Source organism: Rattus rattus, chromosome 9, assembly GCF_011064425.1.
Source record: "Rattus rattus isolate New Zealand chromosome 9, Rrattus_CSIRO_v1, whole genome shotgun sequence".
NCBI classification, from domain to species: domain Eukaryota; kingdom Metazoa; phylum Chordata; class Mammalia; order Rodentia; family Muridae; genus Rattus; species Rattus rattus.
Window position 1 is genome coordinate 43,154,549 of NC_046162.1, and position 27,851 is coordinate 43,182,399.

The window sequence follows — 27,851 nt, forward strand, 5'->3', positions numbered from 1 at the left end:
ATAGTGACCGCAGTTTCCCTCTCGGTTCTCGCAGAACCAGGAGCTCCTGTTGGGGTAAGGAGTACCCTGCAGAAGTTTGTGTTCTTTGATGTACTGAGGTAAGTGAGCCCTGATCCACCTCACCGACCCCTTTTCCCTACCCATAGCGATGTGTCATTTGGATCAGCCGTTAGCCCTGATATCGTCCCCTCTATGAGACTATTCACACTTGCCCAAAGTTACATCTCAGAGAGCCACGCTGAGACAGACTCAGAAGAGACCATAGGAGGGACTGAACTGGGGAACTCAGGAGTGCCTGAGGAGGTTACATGGGGTGTGCTCAGCCTAGTCAAGATCGGAATCCATCCTTGGTTGTGACGGCTTCAGAGGCCCCTAGGGTAAGTGCTAGGGTTTTAGGGTTCAGAGCAGGAGCCCCTCAGAGTTCAGCTTGCTATGGAAGGCAGATGTAACGATCATTAAGAGCCAGGGGACCATAGTTTTCTTAATGTGACTGTCTCCAGAGGCTGCCGTCTTCCATGTTCCTCTTCCTAATCACACGATGTGCAGATGTTGGCTTACAGACGCCACACCTGTTTGTTTCTTACACAACATGTCTGGGTTCATGTATTTGGAAGAATACTGCTTGTCGTAGGGTTTCTATTGCTGTGACAAGACACCATGATCAAAAAACAAGTTAGAGAGGAAAGGGCTTATTTCACTTACACTTTCATATTGCTCATTCAACTGAAGGAAGTCAGCATAGGAATTCAAACAGAGCAGGAATCTAGAGGCAGGAGCTGGTGCAGAGGGCATGGAAGGCACTGCTTACTGGTTTACTCATCATGGCTTGCTCAGCCTGCCTGCTTGCTTGCTCTCTCTCTCTCTCTCTCTCTCTCTCTCTCTCTCTCTCTCTCTCTCCCTCCTCTCCTCTCTCTCTCTCTTTCTCTCTCTCTCTCTCTCTCTCTCTCTCTCTCTCTCTCTCTCTCTCTCTCTCTTTCTTTTCCAAGGCATTGTTTCTCTGTATAGTTCTCTGGAACTCACTCTGTAGATCAGGCTGGTTTCAAACTCACAGAGATCCACTTGTCTCTGCCATCCTAGTGCTGGGATTAAAGGCATGAACCGCTCCTGCGCAGCTCCATCTGCTTTCTTGCAGAACCCAAGACCATCAGCTCAGGATTAGCAACACCCACAATGGGCTGGGCCCTCCCCATCAATCACTAATAAAGAAAATATCCCACAGCCAGATCTCACAGAGTCATTTTCTCAAGTGAGGTTCCCTCCTTTCAAGTTACGCTAACTTGTGTCAAGTTGACAGGAGGCTAGCCAGTACACTGTTACATGATTCACTGAGCACCGCGAGGACTCCACATCTCCAAAAGATGCACAGGATAATAGCATTCTTGTGGTAGCCCTAAATGAGAATAGTCCACATGTTCATAAGCAACAGAAAAAGGTTGATTCTTATATAGTCACCTTTCACATTACATAGCAGTGAGAATGGGAAAGCTACATTATAAGCAGTGAGACCACTGTTATGAACACAATGTTTAAATAAAGGCTACCAGATGCTAAAGAATACATGGTATATGTTAAAAAACCAAAGGAACTAATATGTAGCATTAAAGATGGGGTTAGTGGTCACTTGTGTGGCTAGGAGTAGCAACTAGAGACTAGAAAAAGGCTGGCATGCTGATAACATTGTTTCTTGATCTGGGTTCAGATGCTGGTTTGTGCAGGCTTCAGTGTGAGTGTCATAAACTGATGATAGCATCAATGGCAGGAATTGTTGCTTTCATTTCATGCACAATGGTCTGTATTTGATCAGGACTTTGGAAATCCTAAATGGCCAAGCTACTGCAATCTCCACCCAAGTTCCTTCCCGCCGAGTGGTATATTGCTAACAAAAGCCAGTACCACAGGGCAGAGGCCCAAAGGTCCCGATCTGAACGCCTGGTGGCAGAGAGCCAGAGGCTTGTGGAAGAAATTGAGAAGACCACCAGGAAGTCTCAGAGCGATGTGAACAAGAAACTTGGTAAGATAACATGCTTAGTGTGGCTGTGACCTAACAACCCTGATGAAGCTACTGGGGGCTAGCTACAACGTCACGCTCATGGTGGCAATGTGTCATTTTTGAAGTAACGGGGGTGGGCAGAACATGTTCATTCTGTAGGTTATGTGTCTAAGACCAGTAGCATAAGACAGAATAACACCATCTGATTTTCAGCCCCCTACCATTTATCAATTTGATTCCAAGCACTGATAGCATGTATGGACCACACATTGGAACCACCACAGGGGTTGAGCAGAGTCCGTGTTTTCATGGGTTCCACACCCCCCCCTCACCAAAGGAGAAAGATATGAAAGTCATTTACCAATATAGAGTCAGATACGTGCTGGGTGAAGAGAGCTAAGCTGGGGGTGGAGCAGGCACTGGAGATCTGGGCAAGTTCCTTGACATAAATGTCTGAGCTGGGTTTTATGGGGGAGCAATTTAGTTTTTAGGTTTTAACAATTTCATGCTGACAAACAGCATTTAAAGCATGGTGATCTAAACAAAAACAAAATAGCAATAAACGTAAAATAAAATGGACAGCAATCGACCAAACACTTAAAATGTACAGGCCAGAGGCATGACCTTGGTGAAGGTTAGACAGGAGGGAGTGATGAGGTCTGATTTTCAAAAGTATGGATCTTAATGTCATGGATTCATTGAGCAATTTAAAAGTAGGTGTTTGTAATGACATTTAAAAAAAACTTTAGTTCAAGACCAGCCTGTTCTACACAGTGAGTTCCAGGACAACGAGGGCCGACTTGAGAGACTTTGTCTCAAAAAGCAAAACAAAACGAAACAAAACAAAACAACAACAACAAATAAATAAAAAGCATCAAGGGGCCGGCAGATGGCCTGGCTGACAACCTGAGTTTGATCCCCAGAACCTGGGCAAACATGGAAGGGAAGAACCAACTTTATAAACGTGTCCTCTGACCTCCGCATGCACACATCGTGTACATATGCAAATAACACCAGTAACAACAATGAACAGAGTAGACCAAAGGCGTGGGTGTAGCTCAGAGATAGAGTATGCGTTTGTTAGGGTCTTCGTTCTACACCAGCACTGATGCATACAGAACAACACACAAAGTTCCTGGAGTAAAGCTAACAAAATACGTGCACAACTTCACTACTGAAAACTGTGGCTGCTACTGCAGCAAGTCAAAAAGGTCTAAAACAGATGCAAGGTGTGGAAGTCAGTGGATCGAAGATTCCAGTATTTCAGTCAACCCATGAGGTGATCACTCACCGGATTTTTAATGCTAAAAGTAATCTACAGATTCAATACAAAGCTGATTAAAACATCACCTGGCTTCCTGATGAAACTGGCTAAACTGTTTCTAAAAAGCTAGAGGCCTGGCTGGCTTAAAGGAAGAGTTCTACCCCAACCTCTACCTCACCACACACACACACACACACACACACACACACACACACACACACACACACACACACACCTACGAAAGCAAATCTAGGTGAGATGTGCATCTAAACGGAAGAGGTAAAACCATGGCACTTTCAGAGGAGGGCTTTTTATTTTTTTAGATATATTTTCACTCTACACTGGGCTAGCCTTGAACTCCCAGTGATCTTCCTGCCTCAGCCTTCTGAGTCCTGGGATTATAGGAAAGAACTATAGTCAAGAGGGCATCACACACCCACCAGGATGGCTAGTGAAAAAGAGGGGAAGTGCCAAGTATAGGGAAGAAGCAGACAAGGAGTGGCAGGGTTAGCCCCTTTCGCTGCTGGCAGGACAGACTGACACTTTAGAAAGTGGCAGTAGCACCCACCAAGCCTTTCACCCCCCACACAGTTGCACACTGTGTCCCCTATGAAACCCAACGTCTGTTCACCTAAAGATCTATTCTGCAGGCTTCATCAGTAGCGGAGTGGGTAAATGGTACCTTGCAGTATTTTGTGTGCTTGGCCCTTTATAGGATCCCTAATGGCCAATCAACCGACTTTTTTGGGAATGCTTAGCTGGCAGAACTGCTTGACTCTACGACCTTCAGCGTCAGTTGCCTCTTGGACTTCTGGGAATAGGAGAGGATATTAAAAAGGCAGCAGGGGCTGAGAGAGGGCAGAGGAGGAGAGGAGTAGGGTCAGAGAAGGCAGTTGGTGTAGGAAGAGCGACGATTGAATGGGGGCTAGAGAAGGGAGGACTGAACAGAGTGAGAACAGGACACAGTTGAAAGTGAATCGGGTTAGCAGACTGAGAAGAGAAGACAGTGACAGGTGAGCCGGGAGAAGCTGAGCTGAGATAGAGCAGACACTGTTAGGAGACAGTGGAAGAACCCACAAAGAACCCACACAAGTAGCTTAAAAAAAAAGACAAAAGGCTACAGAGCCTCCCTCTGCAGCAAGGAGCCGGGCAGACCTGCAGCTTGATGCAGCACCACAGAGGAATCTCAGGAACCAGGAAGAGGTTCAGAAAAACAGGCAGTGACACCTACAAGTGGGCACATAGCACTTCATTTCATTTTTATAAATAAAAGCAAAATTAATTTAGACTATAAGAACCGAACAGTGGCATGTGAGGAAATGTGCCAGGGAATGAAAAGGTCGTGTGGAACTTTCTGGATGCTGCTAATGTTTCTTGAGTCAGTTACCGTGATCTTTACCCTCACTTCTTACATTTTGTAATATATATATATATATATATATATATATATATATATATATATACTTTTCTAAAGGTGCATTTTCAATAAAAAGGTAAAATAAAAGTCCCTGTGCTAGTTTTGATGCTAACACACCAGACTGACGTCTGTCCTTGCAGAGTTTCTATCTGAAATTAGAGATGAGTCCAACACATAGAGTCCTGAGCTGGGTCTGCGCCATAAAACCTGCTCAGACAGGAGGGACAAAGCACCTAGTGACATTCGTCCATGGGACACTTTCCTGTCCATGGAACACCTAGTTTCACGTTGGCAGTTCTCCAGGATGGGAAGTCATGGTGTTCCTCTCACCTTGTTCTTTCCCTTTCTTCCCAGCTGTTTCTTCCCGTTTCTGATTGTTGACCCTTTTCTTTCTTTTCACCTCTTATTGGGACTCCTCGTTCGTTGCTTTGCTCTTGGCCCTGTTAGCCTTTCCTCCTCTGTCTTTTTAAAAAGATTTACTTTTTTATCGTTACGTGTGTTTCAGTGAGTTTACGTATACTGTTTGTGTAAGAAGCCACGGAAGTCAGACGAGGGTATCAGATACCCTGGATCTGGAGTAACTGGCAGTCATGAGCCACCACGTCGATGCTGGGACCCAAGCCCAGGTCCTTTCTGTGCTTCTTCCCCTGACCCCTCATTAGAAATTGCATCACGCTCTCTTTGTTTTCCGAGTAGAAATGGTCTTCTCTGGATTCTTCCATGGCAGCCATCCTGATTGTCATATGTTTCCACCTACATCGCTCTGAGCACCCCAAAATAGATTATCCTAAGACCAATGCATTGGTTTCCCTCAAAACTTGCCTGTGTGGCTCCTTGGCTTGGTGAGTGTATCCAGGATCTGTCCTCCCATTGACTACGATCCTTAGCTATACTCAGTGTTGTCCCAAGGATAAAGTTGAGAAGATATTCTAGTCTAAAAGAGAATAAAAACTCAAAAGACCACCAACGTTGTTCTGAACTAAGGTACTGGCAGTAAGAATGAAGAGAAGGTGTACACTTATTAGCAGCAATAATTAGAAGATGAATTTTCACAACAGGAGCCAAGGATAAGCCAACAGAGGCAGGACGCAGGAGTTGAAGCACAGAGTAGAACCAGGGTCAGTGATGCCCGGTGATTGTAGGAGGCGACATTGGAGAGTCCATTATTAGCTGATGAGAAATTAGGAGGAAGCGAGTCTGAGAGTGACGCACGCATGTCGTGATGGAAGGCAGCCATGCAGGTGGGATTGCCCTGTGAATTGCTGAGGGAAGAGCACAGAGAGGGTCAAGGGTGGGAGCAAAGGCTCCAAAACCCAAAAGGACACGGTGTCAAGGTCCTGAAATGCAGGAGTGAGGGCTTTGCAGGTGAGGGTGTCTTCTATTTTATGGTGCTTGTCTAAGCCTAGAGGAGGCTTGAAAGGAGACTGGAAAATGTGTTTGAACTGTTGGCTTCTGAGATAACAGGTCTAGAAGGGCAGTAAAAGATGCATGGTGGTGGGGGCTGGAGAGATGGCTCAGTGGTTAAGAGCACCCGACTACTCTTCCAGAGGTCCTGAGTTCAAGTCCCAGCAACCACATGGTGGCTCACAACCATCTGTAAAGAGATCCGATGCCCTCTTCTGGTGTATCTGAAGACAGTGACAGTGTACTTATATATAATAAATAAATAAATCTTAAAAAAAAAAAGATGCATGGTGGCTGGGCTGGAGGCCAGTTTCAGAGCAAGGAGATTCCAGTTTATGTAATGGATGCAGGGCATTCTTCCTTATAAAATTCCAGCCAAACAACAGCAAGAGATTCTTGAAAGCCTTGTCCCAAGGAAAAAGATGGGTAGGGATGGAGCAGCAGCAGGCAAGTGATGGACATGGCATACCGGAAACTGGACCGCCAAAGGCAGCCACTCACAGGGACTGTGGACAGTTGGAGTGGACCGAGGACGGTGGGCTAGCTGACTCATGCTACAAAACCTTGAAATACACAAAGGTGGATGTGAGTCCAGCTACTACTTAAGCTGGAGATTCAAGATGAGCTGGAAACAAGATGTGTTGAAAAATCTTTACAAAGAGCCCCATCTCCATTCCAGCTTGCCCTCATTGCTAGCAGAATGCCTGAGGTCAAAGGACTCTGAACAGAGGTTGCAGGATGTTGGTAGCCTGGCTTGGACATGTCGAAGTATTAGAAGATGTTTCTCTGAATGAAACATCTGAATTAACTGAATGAAAAGAAGGATCTGCAGATATGCGTGTTTGAAGAGCCTCCAGGGAAATGCCAGGCCCTGATTCATTGCTCCATTCAAAGAGCATTCCATCGGGCAAGCGCTATCTACACAGACAGAGCTGCCCCCCCCCCAGAACTGGCCCCACACACAGAGCTGTCCCCACACACAGAGCTTCCAAGCAGCATTTCAGCTTGACATCTGCTAACACTTGAAGAAGATTCCCAGCATAGCACACACAAACAAACAAGCATAGAGACTCAGGAGACAGTACATCCGGCATGAGCAGATCCTTCAGACTGGTAGGCTGCAGGGGCTGGAGAGATGGCTCAGCGGTTAAGAGCACTGACTGCTCTTCCTGAAGTCCTGAGTTCAATTCCCAGTAATGGGATCCAGTGCCCTCTTCTGGTGTGTCTGAAGACAGCTACAGTGTACTCATATGAATAAAATAAATCTTTAAAAAAAAAGATGCTGCAGGCTTGAAAAAGAGACATCAGGGGAACAAAGAGCCTTGGAAATAAATAAAAACTAGGAAACAGGTTAAAGTTGAAGAATAACGAGAGAATAATGAGAGAGAGAGAGAGAGAGAGAGAGAGAGAGAGAGAGAGAGAGAGAGAGAGGGAGGGGGGGGGGGGGGGGGGGAAGGGAAGGGAAGGGAAGGGAAGGGGAGGGGGGGGGGGAGGAGAAGAGAAGAGAAGAGAAGAGAAGAGAAGAGAAGAGAAGAGAAGAGAAGAGAAGAGAAGAGAGGCAAACGAGAGGCTCAGGGATTGTCGAGGATTCAAGACTAACAAAGGAGAAGAGGAGAAGAACTCATTCATGAAAGAATCCATTACTTCCCGTGCAGCAGCGTGATGCCTGCTGTCTGGCACAGTGACAAGCCTGAGGTTTCAGAGCACAAGGAAAATGGAGGCATTCATAAGAGCCACCAGAGAAGAAGCACATACACACAGTAGGGGATCAGAATCATTTCGTTCTTCTCCACAAAAACTCTGAAAGCTAGAAAGAAGCAGAGAGACATCAGAAATCAGCATCAAAAGGGATTTCCAGGCTACAAACCAGTACACAGCTGAGTACCACACAACACCAATGGCCAGGGTAGAAGAAAGCAGTGCCCAGGCGTGCAGCTCTTTCAAGGTTTCAGCCCCTATGCATGTGTGTCTTAGCATGTGCCTGGAGGTTTCAGCCCCCGTGCATGCATGTCTTAGCATGTGCCTGGAGGTTTCAGCCCCTTGTGCCTATGTGCCTGGAGGTTTCAGTCCCATGCGTGTCTTAGCTTGTGCCTGGAGGTTTCAGCCCCTGTGCATGCATGTCTTAGCATGTGCCTGGAGGTTTCAGTCCCATGCATGCATGTCTTAGCATGTGCCTGGAGGTTTCCCAGTCCCTATGCATCGTGTCTTGCTTAGTGCCTGGAGGTTTCCGCCCTGTGCATGCATGTCTTAGCATGGGCCTGGAGGTTTCAGTCCCATGCATGCGTGTCTTAGCTTGTGCCTGGAGGTTTCAGTCCCATGCATGCATGTCTTAGCATGTGCCTAGAGGTTTCCGCCCCTGTGCATGCATGTCTTAGCATGTGCCTGGAGGTTTCAGCCCCTGTGCATGCATGTCTTAGCATGTGCCTAGAGGTTTCCGCCCCTGTGCATGTCTTAGCATGTGCCTGGAGGTTTCAGTCCCATGCATGCATGTCTTAGCATGTGCCTGGAGGTTTCAGCCCCTGTGCATGCATGTCTTAGCTTGTGCCTGGAGGTTTCAGCCCCTGTGCATGCATGTCTTAGCTTGTGCCTGGAGGTTTCAGCCCCTGTGCATGCATGTCCTAGCATGTGCCTGGAGGTTTCAGTCCCTATGCATGCGTGTCTTAGCATGTGCCTGGAGGTTTCCGCCCCTGTGCATGCATGTCTTAGCATGTGCCTGGAGGTTTCAGTCCCATGCATGCATGTCTTAGCATGTGCCTGGAGGTTTCAGTTTCAGTCCCTATGCATGCGTGTCTTAGCTTGTGCCTGGAGGTTTCAGCCCCTGTGCATGCATGTCTTAGCATGTGCCTGGAGGTTTCAGCCCCTGTGCATGCATGTCTTAGCATGTGCCTGGAGGTTTCAGCCCCCGTGCATGCATGTCTTAGCATGTGCCTGGAGGCGTGCATCTGTGCATTGAAGAGATAAATCGAGGAGGAGGAAAACACGTGACTCAGGAAGTGAGATTCCAGCACCTGAGAAATGCTTCCTGGTTCCCTGGAAGCACGACCAAGGGGTGATGGGCTGAGGCAGTGATACGGAGCAAGTCACCTGGTCACAGCAGGAGGAGAAGAGGCCCAGTAAGAGAGATTCCCAGAAGAGAACCATCATCAATAGGTCACTTGACCTGTCGGGATTGATAGACAGGATGCTGGCTTTTCTGTCAGAAAGTTTGAAGAACCATTAGCAATTAATACAGATAAGTGAAGAGGTTACTTTAAACATTTTTTTCTTTTATGTGCTATTTGTGCCTGTGTGTGTGCATGTGAGGGCAGATGCCTGTGGAGACCAGAGGAGGCCTTCAGACCCTCAGAACTGGAGTTCCAGGTGGTTTTGAGCCACTTAACATGGGTCTGGGATCTGGACTCTGGTTCTTTGCAAGAACAGCAAGTGCTCCTACCCCACCCCTACCCCCAGTCATCTCTCCAGCCCCTGCAGTGGTTGCTATAGTAACCATTCCACTATCTGTATGTTTATTATAACTCAGATATGCACAATTGAATCTCCAAAAAGATGTCATTTGGCCTGGGAGCATGACTCATTGTGTACGATTGTGGCTGTGCAAACATGAGGTCATGAGTTCAGATCCCCAGGACCCATATAAAATGCCAAGCATTGCTTGTAAGTCTGGCACTGGTGGGGGGCAGGGAAAGGAGAATCTTTAGGGCTTGCTGGCCACCGGGTTTAGTAAGAGAGCCAGTGTCTCTCTCTCTCTCTCTCTCTCTCTCTCTCTCTCTCTCTCTCTCCTCTCTCTCTCTTCTCTCTCCCCTCCCACACACACCTCACCCTCTCTCTCTCTCTCTTTCCTCTCTCTTTCTTTCTCTCTCTCTCTCTCTCTCTCTCTCTCCACACACTCTCACTCCTCTCTCTCTCTCTCTCTCCTCTCTCTCCCCCACACACTTTCTCTCATTTCTCTCTTTCTCTCCCTCTCTCTCTTCCCCCCCACACACTTTCTCTCTCTCATTTTCTCTTCTCTCTCTCCCACACACACTCTTTCTCTCACTCCTCTCTCTCTTTCACTACACACACACTCTTTCTCATTCCTTTCTCTCTGTCTCTCCTTCTCTCTCCACACACACACACTTTTTCTCTTTCTTCTCTCTCTCCTCTCTCTCTCTCTCCACACACACACATACACACTCCTCTCTCTCTCTCTCTCTCTCTCTCTCTCTCTCTCTCTCTCACACACACACACACACACACACACACACACACACACACGCTTAATGTTATTATGTTAGGGAGAGGAAATCAATAGTTACACCATCGGTACCTATCGGTTTAAGATTCAAATGGGAAGCTACTCATTCTGATTCATTAGCTCGTATGCACTTTGCTTTTATAATCAGCCATCTTTTACTTGTACTTCTTAAATCAATTTACCTTTAGTCAGGTGTGGTGGCATATCTCATAATCCCAGTGCCCGAGAAGCTGAGGATTGAAAATTCAAGGCCATGAGCCAGGAGTTGGTGATGCACGCCTTTACCACAGCACCCAGGAGGCAGAGGCAGATGGTAGATCCCCGAGTTCAAGACCATCTTGGTCTATCGAGTGAGTTCCAGGACAGCTAGGGCTACACAGAGAAATCCTGTCTTGAAAAATCAAAAGGAAAGAAAGAGAGAGAGAGAGAGAGAGAGAGAGAGAGAGAGAGAGAAAGAGAAAGAGAGAAAGATTAAAGGCTAGCCCAAATTAGCTCGAGATACTGCCTAAGCAAAGAAACAAACTTCCTATTTTGGCTTATCAAGAAAATAAAAATGAAGCAATGATGCAATTATAATAATGTTAAAAAGAAGGTTATTCAAGAAATTTACCAAAATATTCTATTGGACTTGCGTAAACAATGTTATATGTTCAAAAATATAAGTAGATTGTAGGTTAGTATTTGATAAAATGTTGATCCACGTATGTTGGGAGATGGAAGGACCAGGAGGCTGTTGTTTTGAGTTGGTTAAAAGCAATCCCGGGGTGGAGAGCACAGCTCAGCATTACAGAGCCTGCCTAGCATGCTAAAAGGCCCAGGCTCAAGCCTCAGCCCTGAAAAACAACAACAACAACAACAAAAACCCCAAACAAACAGGAACAAAAAAAAGTGGGAGTGTTGGAGCCACTGCTCTAAGCAGAGGCCAGGAGGAGAGAGTCAGAGCCACCAGGCTGTGGAATGCTGTTTGACTTTCCAAACAACACACATTTGTATCTTCAATACGATCTAAAGGTTGAGGGTTATAGCAATAGCCCCATGGTTAAGTACACAGTGCTCTTGCAGAGCACCTGAAGTTCAGTTCCTAGAACTGTGCCAGGCGCCTCCCGACCATTTACGACTCCAGCTCCAGGGTACTCAGATCCCCTCTGGCCTCTGCAGACACCAGAACTCATGTGCACAGAAACAAACAGACACACACACACACACACACACACACACACACACACACACACACACACACACACACAATTAAAACATTATAATAAGGGGTTGGGGATTTAGCTCAGTGGTAGAGCGCTTGCCTAGCAAGCGAAAGGCCCTGGGTTCGGTCCCCAGCTCCGAAAAAAAAAAAAAAAAAAAAAAAAAAACAAAAAAAAAAAACTGAGAAAAAAAAGGTCCTGAGTTCAAGTCCCAAACATGGTGGCTCAAAACATCTGTAAAAAAACATTATAATAAATCTTTTAAAAATTTAAAGAGTTATCAGCCAGGTGGTGCACACCTGTTATTCTAGCAGTCAGGCTGAGACAGAGGAAGGAAAGTTCGAAGCCAGCCTGGGCTACATAACAAGACTATATCATGAATGAATGAATGAATGAATGAATGAACAGGTTATTTAAAATAAAGGGCAGTTGAAGAACTAGAGTTTAGAGTAATTAATACTATTTTGAGTGTAAGAAAATCTCTCCCTTTCCTTTTGCTAATAAACATTTTACACACACACACACACACACATTTTTTTGAGACAGTCAGTGTAGCCCAGACTGGTTTGTACTTACTATGTAGCAGAGAGAGAGAGAGAGAGAGAGAGAGAGAGAGAGAGAGAGAGAGAGAGAGAGAGAACCTTGAATTTCTGATTCTTCTGCCTCTACCTCCCAAGTGCTGGGATCATAGCCTTGTGCCAATATGCCCAGTGCCCAGTTTGCTGGGTGCTGAAAATTGAACTGGGGAGGCTGCTTCATGTTAGGCAAGCTCTTTACCAACTGAGCAACATCGCTCACCCTTCTCGATCAGCATCTATAAAATGTCACAAAGGCTGGTTGTGGTGAACTACATATTTAATATTAACACACGGGAGGCAGAGGCAGAGGCAGGTGGATGTCCGTGAGTTCTAGACAACACTAGTCTACATAGAAAATTCCAGTGCTACACAGTGAGATCCTGTATCAAAAAGATGGTGGTGGTGGTTGTGGTGGTGGTGGTGCATAAAAGTCTTGAAAAACCATCCAGGCTTGGAGGGGGCTCAGCTATGAACAAGCTAAGGGGCCCTAAGTTCAATCCCCCACACCACAGCAAACACACACATACACACAGTCGGCCCCTCTAGGAGAAGACACACCCTGGTGTGACTTCTCTGTGTGCCTCAGAGCAGAGACTTGAAGAGGTCAAGTTCTGGAAGAGGGAGTTGGATGACAAACTCGAACATCTTGTGAACGAGACGGAAGATCTGCTCACATACAAGATTCGCCTGGAGAGATCCCTGGAGAGCTACAAGGAGCCCCTGCATATCACGGAGAAGTGCCTGGCCTACAGGTAACTCGCCTGCTGCAGGTGGCTCTGTGCCCGTGCTAGATGGCAGGTTGACCTGTCTTGTCTGTGGTGTCTGTGGAAAGAACACTACTTTTGGTTCCTGCCTAAACTCTGCTGTCCTCTAACTGAAACTAACTACATTAGGGCTCAGTTTTCTGTGTCAAAGAATTACAAAATTACACGAATCTTAAAATAGTTTCTTTTCTGGTCACTTGGAGTTTTGAGATTGATTTTTACTGTGTGCCTATGTGCTTTTTGCTTGCATGCCTAGGTACCAGCTGTGGAGTACCAGAGGAGTCCAGAAGGGGGCGCTAGATCCCCTTAGAGCTGGAGTTACAGGCCTTTTTAACCATCCTGTGAACGCTGGGACTTGAACCCAAGTTCTCTGGGAAAGCCGTTGGTGCTTTTAACTGCCGAGCCATCTCTCCAGCCTCCTTCCCCAACACTTTTAAGTAGTCTAGAAGCGGCCAGTTCCTACAGCATGTCGTGCTATAGTACTAGGCCTTTTGGAACACAGGTTTTGATCTCTAGGCTACCTCATGATTTGAGATGGCGACCTAAGCTTTATACAGTTTATGTCCCCAGCAAGTAATAGTGAGTAGGGTTGACATTCACCATTTCTTTGCACTTGATTCCATTGGCCAAAACACAACCATGTGACCACAGCCGTAGAAGCTAGGACATGGTTGTCTTGAGTTGGTGGCATCCAGGTGCTCAGCTAAAGTATCAGGGTTTCGTTTCCAGGGAAGACAGTGAGACACCACTCTAGCTGCTGGGAGACACAGGCCTGCCGAGAGGCACAGAACGCCCTGCTGTCTGGAGGGGATGGACACTCCTCTGTAAACCTGGGATTAGGATTCTTCTCTTCTCTGGCAGTGCTAAATTCTACATCTGTTTCTTATTTCAGTTGGAGGGTCATGAGGACCTGCTGAGTCTATCTTGTTTATTTGTTTATTTGTTTTGGTAGAGTCTCACTATGTCGCCCTGGCTGGCCTAGAACAACTTAACATGCAAACTAAGAAAGTCGAGAACCCCACATCCTCCTGCCTCAAAGTCCTCCTCAGTGCTGTCCTCCTGAGTCTCTCTCGCAGGTCCTTTTGCTCCAACAGAGCCCTTTCTAATCCAGCATATTGTCCATACTGACTTTTTTAGTTTTGATTTTTGAGATAGAGGCTTTGTAGCCCAGGCTGGTCTCACATTCACTAGCTGAGGATGACTTTGCTCACACCTTGCCTGTGCTAGTGGGACTGGCGTGTATCTACATGTCTGGTTTACACGGAACCCTGAGGGATCAGAACAGGGCTTCAAGAGTGCTATGTAAGCGTCTGGCTGAGCTGTATACCCAGCCCCATACTGGCTTTGGAGTGAGCGTGTCCAAATCTTGAGTTTTATAGGTCACCCTAAACTTAAAACTTGTAATTACAACCTTGTGTCTGAACAGCTCAAGGTAAATAAAGTTCAAGGTCCTTAGCTTAGCAGAGTTTGTCCTAAGTGGACCCCAGCGAACTCTCCAGGCCTTTTCTCATCCCCATGAAAGGGAGGAAGCTGAGTCCTCCGAAGGTTCCCGAGTACATGGTTCTCTTTCTCAGTAGAAACCCCAGTCCCCTCATAACCTTAGCCCCGACCCTGTGCAGCATAGTGAACCGCAGACAGATTTGGAGAGCACTTGGTGAGGGCAGTGACAGCCTTCCTCCCCAGCTCAGTGTGCTCCTAGGCCTGAGGTTAACCATAATGCAGAGGGTGCCCCATCCCTGCACACACACACACGTGTGTGTGTGTGTGTGTGTGTGTGTGTGTGTGTGTGTGTGTGTGTGTAGCACTGCTCTCTTTCATGCCCATCCCTTGGTACACTATAGCTAGTACTAATAGCTATCCCCATTTACAGAAGGGGACATCAAGACACAAATGTTACATAATACATCACAGGCCCCACAGCAAGTGGCTAGGGGATCCCCACCCCGACCCCAACCATAGTGCTACTAAGCAGAGTAGAAGTCACAAAGTATCTGGCCGTGAGGTAGTTTGGGGGACTAGTGTAGTGTGTTGGTTAGAAGCATGTGTAACACTCAGCATGTGATATAGAGTAAGTTACTTCACTTCTTTGAGACCTAGTACTCCCATATGCATTTTAAGAGTTGGGTGGAGGGGCTGGGGTTCAGAGGTAGAGCAGTTGGCTAGTATGCTCCAGGGCCTTGGTTCCATCCCCCAAATTGGGGGAAAATGGTTAAGAGGATATTCTCATAAAGACAAAACAAAATAGCACAGTGCTTGTCACACGGCGGGGGGCACTCAGTAGTGTGGGTAATATCAGTTTTGGTATTATTAATTTTTTTTCTGGATTCAATTTCTTGTCGAAAACCATGACTAAGACAAAGGAAAGAAATACCTGTCTTTGAAATTCTAGGTCAAAAGACAGTTGTTTCTAATGAGTAAGAACCAGTAAGGGGAAGGCTTTAGAGCAGATGGCCAAAATGGACATGCCTTGAAGTCCCAGCGCTCAGGGGCTGAGGCAGGTGATCAGTCTGGGATACAAACAAAATTAAAGGGCGGAGAATGTTCATGTGAGGTTTTCAGGTCAGATTTCTGCACACCAAGTAGTGTTCCCCGCTTCTTCCCCTCCCTGCTAGGGAGAAGCGCATGGGCATAGATCTGGTGCACGACGTGGTGGATCAGGAACTGCAGAAGGAGGCTGATATCATCCACGGAGTCATGAACCTGCTTACCCGCACGGTGGAAGAGGCAACAGAGCAGATCAGGTACCGGTAGTCCCCATACAGGGGACACCTGTATGTCGCACCCTACAGACGGTCTGTGCCCCCTGGTGGAACACTGGCGTGAGGAGGCTGGATTCCTGCGTCTTCCACGGGTGCCCACTAGTGGCGGGAGGATAGTGGCAGCATCTCACCAAGGTGACTCACTGGGGCCCTTTGCGACCACTCTGATCCCTCAGTCCAGTTTGGCAGAGAGGATTTCAACTGAGGCTTGGTCTCCAAACATCAACTGGCCCGTGTGTGCACTGGCGACATGGAAGTGGGGCTCATGCTGAAAGGACCGAGTTTCAGCTTCATTTTCCAGGGTCTCCCAGGATCCTGAAGGTGTCACCAGGTCTTTACCGAGGGAGAAACCCTGTCTGCCTTCTTCCTTCAGGCTGAACCGCTCTGCCAAGTACAATTTGGAAAAGGATTTGAAGGATAAGTTCACGGCCATAACTATTGACGACATCTGCTTCTCGCTCAACAATAACTCACCAAATATCAAATATTCTGAGAACGTTGTGAGAATTGAGCCCAAGTGAGTGGGGTCCTGCCGCTGGGGAAACCCTGGGTCCTATCAGTCCGGGGTCCTATCAGAGTCAAGGGAAGCATCCTAGAGCCCCGCAGAGCCAGGAGGCTTAGGGCAAGGCATCTGGTGAGCAATTTTACCCTGCCCCTGCCCGGAGCCTTCTTTCATTTTAAGAAAGACTGGCACAGTATGTCCAAAGGCTTACAGTGTACTCCTTTATCTATTTATAGTTTAACAAGTGGATGATTATAGGAACTATAGTAATGGGTGAGTTACTAATTCCCCACATCTGTCCTTTTCCAAGATAATTAGTTAACTGTTGGCCCATGCAAAAATATGTATCTTTTGTCTAACATCTAATTTGTATTTTTTTAAAGATTTATTTATTATTTATGATTACACTGCCGCTGTCCTCAGACACACCAGAAAAGGGCATCTGATCCCATTACATGTGGTTGCAGGACCTCTGGAAGAGCAGTCAGTGCTCTTAACTGCTGAGCCATTTCTCCAGTCCTAATTTGTATTTTTTTAAAAAAATATTTATTTATTCTCAGTTCATTCTATTTTTATGTATGAGTGTTCTCTGTCTACATGTACACCTGCATGTCAGAAGAGGGCATCAGATCTCATTACAGATGGTTGTGAGCCACCATGTGGTTGCTGGGATTTGAACTCAGGACCTCTGGAAGAGCAATCAGTGCTCTAAACCACTGAGCCAACTCTCTCTCTCCACACCCTGATTTGGATTTTTTCGTTAAAAAGCATTTATTTATGTATGTGTGTGGATGGGTGGGTACACTTGTGCACATGTGGAGATCAGAGGACTGGTGGAAGTTGGCCCTTCCTCCATGTGGGTCCTGGGGACACACTCAGGTGGGCAGCTGGGTGGCAGGCAGTTTTACCTGCTGAGTTATCCCCTGGACCCTTAACTTGCATTTTCAGCTAATTTTATATCGTAGAGGTAATTCATTCATATTTGATTTTTTTAAATTAAACAAACATAGAGTACACACAGCAAATACTAAATACACACTTCAAAGATCATCAACAATGTATCTTTTTTTAGAATTTTAAATTTTTTATTTAATGTGTGTTGGTGTTTTGCTTACATATATGTTTGTGAGAGGGTGTTGGAATTCCCAGAACTGGAGTTATAGACAGTTGTGAGCAGCCACATGGGTGATGGAATTGAACCCTGGTCCTTTGGAGGAACAGCCCATGCTCTGAACCACTGAGCCACCTTTCATATTAGTATCTTTTTAATGTCCATATAAAAAGAAAGAAAGGTACTGTACTGGCTAGTTTTGTGTGTCAATTTGACATAAGCTGGAGAAAAGGAGCCTCAGTTGAGGAAATGCCTTCATGAGACCCAGCTGTAAGGCATTTTCTTAACTAGTGGTCCAGGTGAGAGGACCCAGCGCACTGTGGGTGGTGCCGTCCCTGGCCTGGTGGTCTTGGGTCCTATAAGAGAGCAAGCTGAGCAAGCCAGGGGAAGCAAGCCAGTAGGTAACATCCCTCCATGGCCTCTGCATCAGCTCCTGCTTCCTGACCTGCTTGAGTTCCAGTCCTGGCTTCCTTTGGTGATGAACAGCAATGTGGAAGTGTAAGCTGGATAAACCCTTTCCTCCCCAACTTGCTTCCTGGTCCTGATGTTTGTGCAGGAATAGAAGCCCTGACAGAGACAGGCACTGTATCTCCATCTTAGCCTCTCAGAGTGATAATGATCAAGACTGTCTCTCGTGTCGGGAGGCCACACAGTGTTTAGCTCGTGTCCTGGCTCAAGGTGTCCTTGGGTAAAGGACAAACTGAGGTAGGGGCTACAGCTATCTGAAGGCTTGGCAGGGGAGGGGTTGGCTTCCAGAGTAACCCATGTGATGATGTAGGCCTCAGTTCCCATCTTCGTGAACTTCTCCAGGGACAGTTTCATGACATAGAAGCCGGCTTCTCCACGGACAGTTTCATGACATAGAAGCCGGCTTCTCCACGGACAGTTTCATGACATAGAAGCCGGCTTCTCCCATCCCAAGTGATGGAAGAGAAAGAGAGGGAAAAGAGTGGAGGGAGAGGGGACTCTACGAGAAGCCACGGTGCTTTTTAATATTCCTGTCTCAGAACTGGCATCTCAGGACTTATGAGAAACAAGTTGGCAACTTCGTTTTCATACTCTAGGCAAAGAAGACAGGGGTCTCTGGGGACTAGTTAGAGGCTGCCTCAAGTCACAAAGTGGAGGATCCTCAGGCAGTCCCCGGGCATGGAGGGACCGTCTACCTGCTAACATGGAACCATTCTGGCCCCTCATTCCCCCCTCCTTTTTTTCTTAAGACACAGCTTTTGATGTAATTAAGGTTCAGCCCCTTTTCATGGCGGGAAGCATGGCAGCATGGTGTAGGAGAAGGAGCTGAGAGCTCTGCATGTTGATCCTCAGGCAGCAGAAGGGGGCTGTGTGTAACATGGTGTAGCACACATAAAACCTCAAGGCTCTCCTCCTCAGTGACATACGTCCTCCAACAAGGCTTCCTCTTACTCAGTGAGCTAGGTTATATCTGTTGTCATACGCCTGTGTTCTGTGTTGACGCCCATTGTCTCCAGCTGTGTGATCTTGACTAAGTTCATTTATTTCTATGAGATTGTTTTCTCTGTGAGTTGGGGTCATGAAAGTAGCTTCATAGGCTTCCTGGGGATGAAATGAGGTTATGTTTTTAACAGTCCAATGTCAGGCACAGACATGGGAGGTTTCCCAAGATATTACCCTTGTGTTGGCTCTGGCCAGTGGTGGAAAAACACCCTAGGTACTTGTGGGGTGGAGGTAGCTTCGTTTCCAGTAATTCTCAGGAGTTTCCCTGATGTGCTGGGAATGAGCGACATTCTTGTGTTTCAGCTCAGTGAGTCTGGAGGACTGGCTGGACTTCTCCAATACCAATATGCAGAAGGCAGACAAACAGCTGAACAACTCGATGGCGCTGAAGACCCTGGTGGACCAGATCCTGTCCCAGACAGCCAATGACCTGCGCAGACAGTGCGAAGTGGTAGACACGGCATTCGTCAATGGGCTGAAGGAGACCAAGGATGCCAGGAACAAGCTGGCTGATCATCTGGCCAAGGTGAGGTCCCAGGGAACACACTGTGTGCATGAGGTCTTACTATGGAAGCATAGACGTCAGTGTGTGCTAGGCCTCTGTTTACACACGCTCTGCAGAAAACTGATCTGCAAGGAGACAGAGCCCGGGGTGGGAGAATGGAGCCTGGGGTCTGGGCACGGCCTTAGGTCTTCCTCATGTGACATGTGGAGAAGGACCCTGAACTCATACAAGCTGAAGCACCCAGTTTCTCCAAATCTAGTCCTGGCTTTCTGGTTCACTGTCCCTGATGGTTACCTAGTGGTACACTGGCAAACGGCTTCTGGAAGTCAAAAATAAGAAATCTCTGAGATGTAGAACTCACAGATTCCCATGGTGTGAATACTCCCCCTGTGGTCAGTTTCAGGCTCCCTGTTTAACAAAGAGCTGGCAGAGCTGCTGAAAATGTGGCCATCAGAGCCCACAGGAGCCAATTCCCACCATACACCTTCCTTACTTCAGGACCTGGGGTCCTGAGCGTATGTGGCCAGCCCATAGCCCGGACTCAGAGATGTGGAAAAGTAGAGTCTAGTGAGGTAGGGCTGCATTTTGAACTTTAAAGACGGAGAGCCACATTCCAATCTTGTAGCAGTGAACTGAAGGACTTAAGTGTGTACCTCAAGCTCTCTGCACTCCCTCTCCCAGTTGTAACATGGGGATCCTGACAGGGCTTCTTCAGCTGAGAGACTCTGAGGCTTCAGAGCAGCCGTGGCTGGAGGTATGGGGAAAGTGCCAGCCTCGTCCACCACCACCCGTGATGGACCCCTCTTCCCTCCCCTCCTCCCTCTCCTCTCCTTCCTCCCCTTCTCATCCTCCTCCCTCCTCCTCCTCCTCCTCCCCTCCTCTTCTTCTTTTCTCCTCCTCCCTCCTCTCCTCCTCCTCCCTTCCTCCTCCTCCTCCCCCTCCTCTTCTTCTTCCTCCTCCTCCCCTCCTCTCCCTCCTCCTCCCCTTCCTCCTCCTCCTCCTCCTTTTGAGATAGGGATTTTCTGTGAAGCCATGGCTGTCCTGGAACTTGTCTGCAGACCAGGCTGGATTCAGACTCAGAGATCCACCTGCCTCTGTCTATTGAGTGCTGAGATCGAAGGTGTCCCGCCACTGCCACCACTGGCTTCACCTGCATCTTGTAGCTACTTTTAAGACAGTTAAAAGAAATATGTGAAAATGACTTTATAATATTTTACTTAACTTTCAGTATAAAATCATTTTAGCACATTATTCACATTTTTAGCATGTACATTTTTATAGTTAACTCTTTGGGGCTGGGGAGGTGGCTATGTGGGTGAAGTGCTTGGTGTGTGAGCATAAGGGGGATCCTGAGCTTGGATCCCCAGCACCCATGTTAAAGGTGGGCGTGGCGGCCCACACTGTGATGAGTGCTAGTGGTGGTGCCATTGGGGTGTGGAGTTGGAGACAGGTGGCTCCCCAGGGCTTCTGGCCAGCTAATCTAGCTGAAGTAGCGAGGACCAGATTCACGGAGAGACCCACTTCAAAAAAGAAGGTGGGGAACAATAAGGGAAGACACTCAGCACGGACTTCTGGCCGCCACACATGCACACATGGGCATGTGCACCTGCCTAACACACATGTATAGGCACCCGAACTCCGTGCGTGCGCGCGTGCGTGCACACACACACACACACACACACACACACACACTCCCACACCCCATGCACCTTTAAAATCTAATAATCTAATGCACACAGAACCCTGTGTTAGCATATGCCATTAGTCTTGGTACTTGGGAGGCAGAGACAGACAGAGGTCTGTGAGTTTGAGGCCAGCCTAGTATATACAGCAAGATCCCAGCCAGCCAGGGATACATGGTGAGACCCCGATTTACAAAACAAAATTCTTAGCATATGCAGTCTCTTAGCATTTGCAGTCTCTTAGCATTTGCAGTCTCTTAGCATTTGCAGTCTCTTAGCATATATACTATGAGTAGTTCAAGTTCAAAGGCATTAAGAGTTCATGGGAAACTTCTTCTGTTTTTAGAGTCTCAAATTTCAAGATCTAATGCAGACACAGTCACCTGAGCGTGGGTAAAAGTCTGCGGACAGACAAATAAGTGAGCGTGGGCTTTGAGAGGCTCTGGGGCCCCACAGCCCTCTTGAAGCCTTGGAAGGGACCCAGTTGGCTTTCATCTGACAGAGGGCCCCCTGGTCAGGAAGAGGCTTTGCCAGCGGAAAGGACGACCTCCTGCTCTGGTTTTGTTTACAGTGAGACAACTGTTTACTCCGTGGGCTCTCCTGAAAGCTTTGCGATTAAGTAATACAGTGTTTAAAATAATCAAATGCACAGGTCAGCAAGTATTTTTATATAAAAAATCAAATCATAAATATTGTAGGCATTACAGGCCTCGAGGCACCGGGCAGCGGTGTCACATTGGTGTCTCTGCAGCAAGTAAGACAGAAACTTCCAAAAAGTCTTCATTTTGGAAAAATCAGCAATAATAATAATAACAATAATAATCACAACAGAAGAGTGTGGTTTTTAAACAGTGTTCTCTTAGAAGAGAGGAGTTCTGTTGTGTGGAGGTAGGGATCTGGCTTTGTTCTGGTGCCAAGTTAGCGGTTCCTATAAAATCCTTTGCAGTGTTCATTTGCCAACGCTGATCTATAACAAACTTATATAATTCAACTAAAAATATAATGTCACTCTGATCCCTACTGCCAGCTGATGATCAAACGTTCAAGCAAATGGTTTTAATTGGCTGTGCTGCTTGTTTCTCGGAAAGCGCTGGTGGACGGCTGTCGGATGAGCCCCCTGATATTTATTTGCCTTCTAGCGTATAAATCCCTTCTAGCTGACGCGCAGGTAGATGTTCCTTCACTGTTGAGTAAACTCTGAAATCCAGACATTTGCTTGGTCTTGCTTTGAGGACAGAGCTCACTGCTGCTGGGAGGTTGGCGGTGATGTTTGCAAGTCTATGCAGGAAGGAAGTCTTGCTTCTTGGTTACAGCATGGAGGTGTGGGGCTTGAACCAGGTACAAGCCAGATGGCTGTCTCCTGTGCCTTGGGCTGTCTTGCCTTGAAACGTTAGGCCAAGTTCAAGGAAGAAGGTTTTTGGGTCTACATCAAAAACTAATTTCCAAAAGACACACAGCACTTGTCAGCAACAGTTGAGGATGCCGCTTCTTACGCAGAAAAATTCCAGTCCTAGCCATGGGCTGACATAAACCGTAAGAAAGTGTTAGCATGGCGAAGCCACAGCGCTGGTAACCTGTAGAGCACACAGGACCGTGGAGCCGCTGCTCCTATGAAGCGGCGTGGTGTCGGGCCTGAGAGCAGATGAGGCCAGTGCAGCACCACTCAGCCGACAAACGCTCTGTGCAAAGAACATTTGAAAATTACTGTGCGTGTATGCGTGTGTAGCATATGTGTACGTGCATGTATGTGTGTGCACATGTGGAGGCCAGAGTTTGACTTTGAGTGTCTCCTTTTATTCCTTCCCACCTTACTTTTTGAGACAAAAGTCTCGCACTGAACCCACTGACTAGCAAGCTCTGGGGATGGGGCCTCTTGTCTGTCTATGACCCCCAACCCTAGAGCTGGGGTTACTGGTGTGCTCTGCCACACCTGACTTTTACACTGGTGGGTGATGGAGACGCGAACTCAGTTCCTTATACTTGTCTGTAGGCAGTGAACTAGCATCTCCCCTCTACAAGGTACTTGTTAATGAATAGTACAGTGTCTAACCATAGGCTTTACATAGCATGCATTCTCATAGTCTCTGTAAATCTGTTCAGCCCAGCCCAGATTTGCTCAACACATATTTGTGCCACAGCACCTGAGCAGCACGTGTGTGTGCACGTGCATGCGTGCGTGCCCAGAAGTTAATGAGAGACGCCTTCCTCTAGTGCTCTTTCCTTTATGTTTTGAGGCAGGGTCTCTCACTGAACCTGGAGCTTGCCAATTTGGTGAGACTGGCTGGCCGGCCAGGGAGCCCCCGGGAGCCCTCAGTCTCTGTGACCATTCCCCATTCTTGGGGCTATAGAAGTACACCACTGCTCCCAGCTTTTATGGGGGCTTTGGATCTGACTTCAGGTCCCCATGCTTGTTAGCAAGCACTTTGCCAATGAGCCCCAGCCTATTTCCCAACTTTTTGCAAATAGTCATTTCATGTAGAACACCGGTTCCCAAGCTGTGGGTCATCAGCCCTTTGCAAACCTCTATCTCCTAAACACATTTACATTAGGATCCATACCAGTAGCAAAATTACAGTTATGAAGTTGCAATGGATATAATCTTATGGTTTGCGGGGGTGGGGGTGGGGCAGTCACCACAACAGGACCTGTATTAAAGGTCCCAGCTGTCGGAAGGCTGAGAATCACTGATGTCTCCATAGAGGTTAACTCCTCAGTCACTTATAACTCAGCGCAGACTTCTTCAACAAACAGTACTGAACAGTATCAGAACGCCTGACAGTTCATTAAGGGAAAACGAAAACCACGCCAAATCGGTTATTCGTTATTAAAAAAGAAATGATTATTGGTTTTCCTCCAGTCCTTGGACTGTTGTAGAGCAACTCTTTCGCATAATGAGTAACCTTGAACAGGCTTCTGTTCTTTAGCGGCCACCATCTTCATAACGCAACGAGCTGGGAATGGCTTCCAGCTTGGCCCATGAGTGAATGGCTTGGAAGAGTTGCCTGCAGCCTCGCTTTCACTTGGAGACCCTGCAGCCATGAGATCTTCTCAGTTCCGTCATGGCTGTCCTGGGAGCCGAGCGCGTTGTGGTTGGCACTTGGTCTAATGATGCCAGTGTGGAGTTCACATTCAGCGTCTTCTGTGTCACTGCACAGAACTGTCGTCAGTTCTGCTGTGAAACCACAAACACAGAGAGCTCCACGGCCCTCAGCATGCAACACGCAAGTCCAGTTTCTTGTTTCAATATGGTGTGTCCACTGTGCCTTGGCTTGAGTATCTGTGTCCCTTTCAAAGTTTATATTAAAACTTGCTCCCCAAGAGGCAGGTCCTTGAGCGGTCGTTCCCTAGGAGCTTCACAGAAGGGATGGGTGGAAGGAAGTTGACCTTTGCCCTCTGCGTTTGTCATGGGTGAACACAGCAGCCACGTGCTGTCCTGAAGCAGAGAGCTGGTTCTTCAGACCTGCTGCCTGCCTCCGCTTGACTTTGAACCCTGGAGTCACAGGGTTGTGAACCATCTGATGTGGGTGCTGGGAGCCAACCGCAGTCCTCTGAAGCATCGGCAAGGGCTCTCAACCTCTGAGCCAATTAATTCTCTGGCCCTGAACTTCAGGAATGTTAAGCAACTTAAGAATGCCCAGTACGATGTACAGAATTTGTCTGGGCTCTAATCTGAATAAGGCAGCTTTTAAAATACAGATGAGCAGAAATCAAACAGTAGCAGCCCTGCTGGGAAGGAGCCACGGTCCAGTGGGGGTGCTAAATGAAGAACAGAATCCTTATGGTTTAGAAACACACTCAAATATTGGATGCTGAAATAAAATAATATCTGAGATTTACTTTAAAATAATTAGGCTGCAGCTGGGTGGTGGTGGTGCACACCTTTGACCCCAGCACTCAGGAGGCAGAGGCAGGTGGATCTCTGAGTTTGAGGTCAGCCTGGTCTACAGAGCAAGTTCAGGACGGTCAGGAACACACAGAAAAACCCTGTCTTGAAAAGCCAAAACAAAAATAATAAAATAAAACAAAACAGAACAATCAGGCTGATGAGTAGGGAAACATACGGATAAAGCAAAATTAGGTATTTTTGTTTGGTTGTTTTGTTGTTGTTGTTTGTTTTCATTTGAGACAGGATTTCTCTGTGAAGCTCTGGCTGTCCTGGAACTTGCTTTGTAGACCAGGCTAGCCTTGAACTCACAGAGATCCACCAGCCCCTGACTCTCCAGTGCTGGGATTAAAGGTATGGTCCACCACGCTGAGCTCTGGGGTCATCAGTCCGTCTGTTCTTCAGTGTGATGACCCAAAGTTAAAACAAAGCAAAGCCGCCCAAGGGGAACGTTTCAGGGGACAGTGCTGGCGATTGAATCCATGGCCTGTGCTCAGCATCAGTCTGCACTCACGACCCTGGTGAAGCACTAATGTGAGAGAACTGAGTAGCTTACAAGCATCTCTCTGTGCCAATCTCAAATACACTCAGCGTGCTGGAGAGATGCCTCAGTCAGTAACGCAAGGACCCAACTTTGGCCACCAGAACTCGTGTCTTACTTTTTTATTTTAAAAGGTCAGAATATAAAATAGCCATGTGTGGGGGCCTGTGCTTGTAGTCCCGGATCTGGAAGGGATAGAGGAGGGTAGGGGAGATGGAAACAAACAGATCTCTGCAGCTCGCTGATCAGCCAAACTGGCCTACTTGTGAGCCCTGGGCCAATGAGAGACTCTGCTAAAAAATAAAAAGGGTGTCCAGCACCTGAAGAACATTACCCAGGGCTGGCCTTTGGCTTCCATGTTTATATAAAAACCTGCACATGGACACACCTGAACGCACACACATGCACTACTAACAAAGTTCAGGTGACACTATCATTTTTTCCCAGAGTTCCAGGAGACAGAACCAGTGCTGGTGCTGGTGCTGGTGCTGGTGCTGGTGCTGGTGCTGGTGCTGGTGCTGGTGCGTGCGCGCACACGTGTGTGTGTGTGTGTGTGTGTGTGTGTGTGTGTGTGTTTTCAAGGAAATAGCAACTTTCTGTTCCTGATATGAAGGTACTTTTAACCAGCTAGGCAAGAGGCCGTGAGCAGTAGTGTGGGCATAGCCGGCTGCCGTCTTAGCTACTTTACTGTTGCTGCGATAAACACCCCAGCAAAGGCAACTTAGGGAAGGAAAGTTCAGAGGGATAGAGCCACTCTTGTCAGGGAATCCTTGGCTGGTGACAGGGCCAGGAGACTCATTGTTCACATTTTTATCTATACACAGGAAGTAGAAAGAGAGTGAAGGAAGTGGAATAAGGCCACAGTCCCTCAAAGTCCACCTCCGGCAGGCCTCTACCTACTAAAAGATCCATAACCACCCAAACACCAGCGACTGGGACCAAATGTTCACACACACGAGTCCATGAGAGATCTTTCTTACTCAAACCACTACAGTGGCCGAGCCTTTGCTGGGGTGGTTCTCCAGCGAAGTCACACCATCTGGGTGGTGATGAGGTAACACTCCACGCGTGGCCAGGTGGATCTGCTGCGTCTGGAGTTCCGTAGTTGCCTGAGCATCTCTGCTTTCGGGGCGAATGATCAGATTGTCTGGGCTTCTGCTTATGTGGGCCTTAATGTTCGAGGTCACAACAGCTCTGTCTGTGCCACTGATTTCCAAATAGCCCAGTGAAGCCTCACCTACTCCAATACTTTCTCTATCAGGTTATGGACGAAATTGCTTCCCAGGAAAAAAACATCGAGGTCCTTGAAAATGCCATCACGCAGCAAGAAGGACCGGCTAAGGTAGCACACACACGCCTGGAGAACAGGACGTACCGGCCTAACGTGGAGCTGTGTCGAGATGTCGCTCAGTTTCGGCTGATCAGGGAGGTTCAGGAGATCAAGCATAATGTTGCCAGGTGGGCCGGCTCCTGCTGGGGCGTTGTAGATTGTGGTGTAGGGCACAGCGAATGGGGCTGCTGGCTCTGTAACGCTGGAAGGAAACTTTCCTAGATGCCAGGTCTGCTAACTCCACCCAGAGCAGAGCTCAGTGTCAAGACATTTTGTTATAGCGTCTGAATCCAGATAATACCTGCTGTTTTAAATGTTGGCTTTTCTTTTTCAGTGCTGAAAATAAAGCCCAGGGCCTTGGGCTCACTGTGCAAAAGCTCTATCACTGAGCAAAATCCCCCAACTCTTGCTTTGAGACCAGTTCTTGCTAAATAGGTGGGGGGGGTGACCCTGGCCTTTCTATGTAGCCCAGGCTGGCTTTTCAGTCATGACCCATCCCTCGAGTGCTAATATTACAGGTGTACACTGCTACTTCTACCAATATGTGTCATAAACCTGGGTGTAGCCAGCAGCCAGGAGGCACTGTCTTGAGAAGCAAGGGGAATAACACTGTCAGTTTGACTGAATATCTAAGCACACCCCCTCCCCTGGACCAAAGCATGCAGAGCTCACGACTGTCCCTCATGCTCCTCTCTTCCTCCCAGGTTAGAGGAGACCTTGGCCCAGGCTCAGATACAGTTGAAGGCTCTGTTCCGCAGGCAGCTGGCCCTGCAGGAGGAGATCCAGGTTAAGGAGAACACCATCTATATCGACCAGGTGCTGTGTATGGAGATGAGGAAGTCCATCCCACCTCGAGACGGCGACGACCATGGGGCCTGGGAGGGGGGCATCCGCGCAGAGGCCATCTGCTGATAGGAGCCATTCAGATCCTTATTAAACTGTATCATCAGACAAGAGTAGCACGGAGCTCTCATTTCAGGGGTGCAGAACTTTGGGCAGGACATCTCAGGCCTGCTAGGGTCTGTGACCTGGGGACAAGGTTCTGTTGTACCATGGTTGTTGGCGAGGTAGATATTTCACAATTCAGTGCTGTGTGTCAGCACCAGCCATCGGGATCGCAAAGGTCTTGGGGCCAGGGCCTGGAGCCATTAGAGCCATTCCACTTGCATGCTGGGGCTGGGTTTTCTACCCAAGGGATGCCCTTCTTTCTCATGGAAT

The 27,851-nt window shown here is 47.6% G+C and overlaps 1 protein-coding gene across 1 annotated transcript; it reads left to right on the forward strand.

Annotated features, from left to right (window-relative positions):
- Tekt1 (tektin 1) lies at nt 1-27,589 on the forward strand. The gene is made up of 8 exons (XM_032912375.1): nt 1-98; nt 1,805-2,011; nt 12,673-12,838; nt 15,463-15,591; nt 15,983-16,126; nt 18,996-19,218; nt 26,565-26,761; nt 27,338-27,589. Exons 2-8 carry the CDS (start codon nt 1,822-1,824, stop codon nt 27,543-27,545), a joined length of 1,257 nt encoding a protein of 418 aa, XP_032768266.1. The 5' UTR covers nt 1-98; nt 1,805-1,821; the 3' UTR covers nt 27,546-27,589.
- The last annotated feature ends 262 nt before the right edge of the window (nt 27,590-27,851 follow it).